Raw genomic sequence first — 2,470 nt, 5'->3', positions numbered from 1 at the left:
TAATTTCATGGTTTCATTTATCTATTATGTAATTACATATTATGCATTTTACTTTCATGGTATCTACATCAGTGACAGAACTGGGTGTCAGGGACTTCAAGATTAAGATCATATTGTGGGATGTGTATAACGATATCAAATATAATAAAACTAATCATGGATAAAGCCGTATATTCGTCCGACCAAGGCGAGACCACCTTCCCATACCAACTCCAGCGCTTCTGCCTCTCCCACCTCGGTCTAAGTTTGGGGATGGGTTGGTCTAAGGAATGATGTAATTCGCCTCTCTCCTGCTAGCAAACACATTCCTTCGTTCCTTTCCACCGTGCGGGCAGTATGGAACAGTTCAGCGCGCGCACATAACGCGCTTATTCCTGCTAAGAGAGAGAGAGCTGCGAAACCGGAACAAAACCAAACGGAATATATTTTATACCAGGAGAGCTGTACCTCAGTGGATAAAGTTTTAGGTGAGATTGGAAGCTTTTTCTGCTCTGAACTAGTTCAATTCTAGGGGAAGCGCTCATTGCGCAGGGAAGCGGTCAAATGCGTGTGAGACGGGTGATCAGTGCGCACCAGAAGGGCACTATGTTTTCCTGGCTGTTCCAACTGTGTGCGTTATTTCAATATGCTGAAGAAACGACCTAACCTACCGCCACTGTTATGAATGCATGGCAGAGTTGAACTGTTGGGCAGTGGCGATTGGGAGATTATGAATTCAGAATGGATTTGACACAACTGACAACAGTTCTCTGTAACTCCACGGAGGATAGCAATGCTACAAAAACGGCGAAACCTTTTCCACACACAGTGCTAACATCGGCGTTAATCATCCTCGTCGTCACTCTCGTTATTTTGGTCACGATTGTGGGTAACGTTCTGGTTATAGTGGCAGTTTTAACCAGCCGAGCGCTCCGTGCGCCACAAAACCTTTTCCTGGTGTCTCTCGCCTCAGCAGACATCCTCGTGGCTACGCTAGTGATCCCCTTTTCTTTAGCCAACGACATCATGGGATACTGGTACTTTGGGAGCACGTGGTGTGCCTTTTACCTGGCCTTAGACGTTCTGTTTTGCACCTCATCCATCGTTCACCTGTGCGCCATCAGTCTGGACCGGTACTGGTCCGTGACGAAAGCGGTGAGCTACAACCTTAAGAGGACGCCGAAGCGCATCAAGTCCATGATAGTGATAGTTTGGGTCATATCAGCTGTCATTTCCTTTCCTCCTCTTATCATGACCAAACACAACGAACAAGAGTGTCTGATAAATGATGAGACTTGGTACATACTCTCCTCTTGTCTCGTCTCCTTTTTCGCTCCTGGGTTTATTATGATCACAGTGTACTGTAAAATATACCGGGTGGCCAAACAGCGCTCCTCCACTGTGTTTGTCGCTAGAAATGGTCTGGAGAGGAACCCCTCACAGTCAGAGACATGTTTCGTTCGAAAGGATAAGTTCGAGGTGGAGAGTCCCAGTAGCCACAGCTCGGGAAGTAATCAACACCAGGAGGAGCTGGATGACATTGACCTGGAGGAGAGTTGTGCGTCGGACAACAAACCCAAGAACTGCCGCTTCTCCAAGCGGAGGAAGGTGGAGGGCTCAGACTGTTGCACTAAACAGAACTGCCGCGTCTCATGGGCTTCTAACCGACAATCCCAGTTGTTTCAAGAGCAGAACAACAGACGGTCCGCATCCAAAACTAAAGTGGCGCAGATGCGAGAGAAACGCTTCACGTTTGTGCTGGCTGTAGTGATGGGAGTTTTTGTCCTCTGCTGGTTTCCCTTCTTCTTCACATACAGTCTTCACGCTATCTGCAGGGAGAGATGCACCATTCCCGGAGCCTTGTTCGACGTATTCTTTTGGATAGGTTACTGCAATAGTTCAGTTAACCCAATTATATATACTGTTTTCAATAGAGACTTTCGGAAAGCCTTTAAGAAGATAATATGTACAAGTACAAAACGCACATAAACTATTTCTCCCACATCGTTCAAATGTATTTAAATGTGCACAAAATGTTTCATGGGAAATGTAAATAAATGTTCGTGTATAAATTGAATGTGATCAGAGGTAGATATTACATTATATGCGCAGTGCAAATGTGAGAATGTCATTTTGAAATCATGTTTAGTTAAATTAGATTATTTTATTTATTTATAAAATTAAAATTTTCTTACAACGGGTGTTTCAAATGGGGTTTGTGGTGCAGGATGTTAATGAATGTCACATTTGTGATTGTATGATTATAACCCTTAAACCAACCATATCTGAAACTTTTTAATGTGCATGCAAACTGTCTCTCAGCTTAACACAACAGCCTAGATTCACTCGTGAAACAGCATGGTAATTTAGACATCCGCGGTTTCATGCTGTGTAATGCTGACTAACTGCCACCTGCAATCAGAATCAGTTATCCGCACCTTAAAAGTTTCAGGCAATTACGACGGCAGGAATGTAATTAGCCACAGGAATA

At 44.2% G+C, this 2,470-nt stretch overlaps 1 protein-coding gene across 1 annotated transcript; it reads left to right on the top strand.

Moving 5' to 3' along the window:
* Window positions 1-232: 232 nt before the first annotated feature.
* Window positions 233-2,258, top strand: adra2da (adrenergic, alpha-2D-, receptor a). The gene has a single exon (XM_012820172.3). The coding sequence runs from the start codon at window positions 721-723 to the stop codon at window positions 1,966-1,968; it is 1,248 nt and encodes a 415-aa protein (XP_012675626.2). The 5' UTR covers window positions 233-720; the 3' UTR covers window positions 1,969-2,258.
* The last annotated feature ends 212 nt before the right edge of the window (window positions 2,259-2,470 follow it).

The sequence above is a fragment of the Clupea harengus genome, chromosome 6, assembly GCF_900700415.2.
Source record: "Clupea harengus chromosome 6, Ch_v2.0.2, whole genome shotgun sequence".
Classification (NCBI taxonomy): Eukaryota; Metazoa; Chordata; class Actinopteri; order Clupeiformes; family Clupeidae; genus Clupea; species Clupea harengus.
The sequence above is the reverse complement of the archived record's forward strand: the minus strand, read 5'-3'. Positions and strand labels throughout refer to the sequence as shown.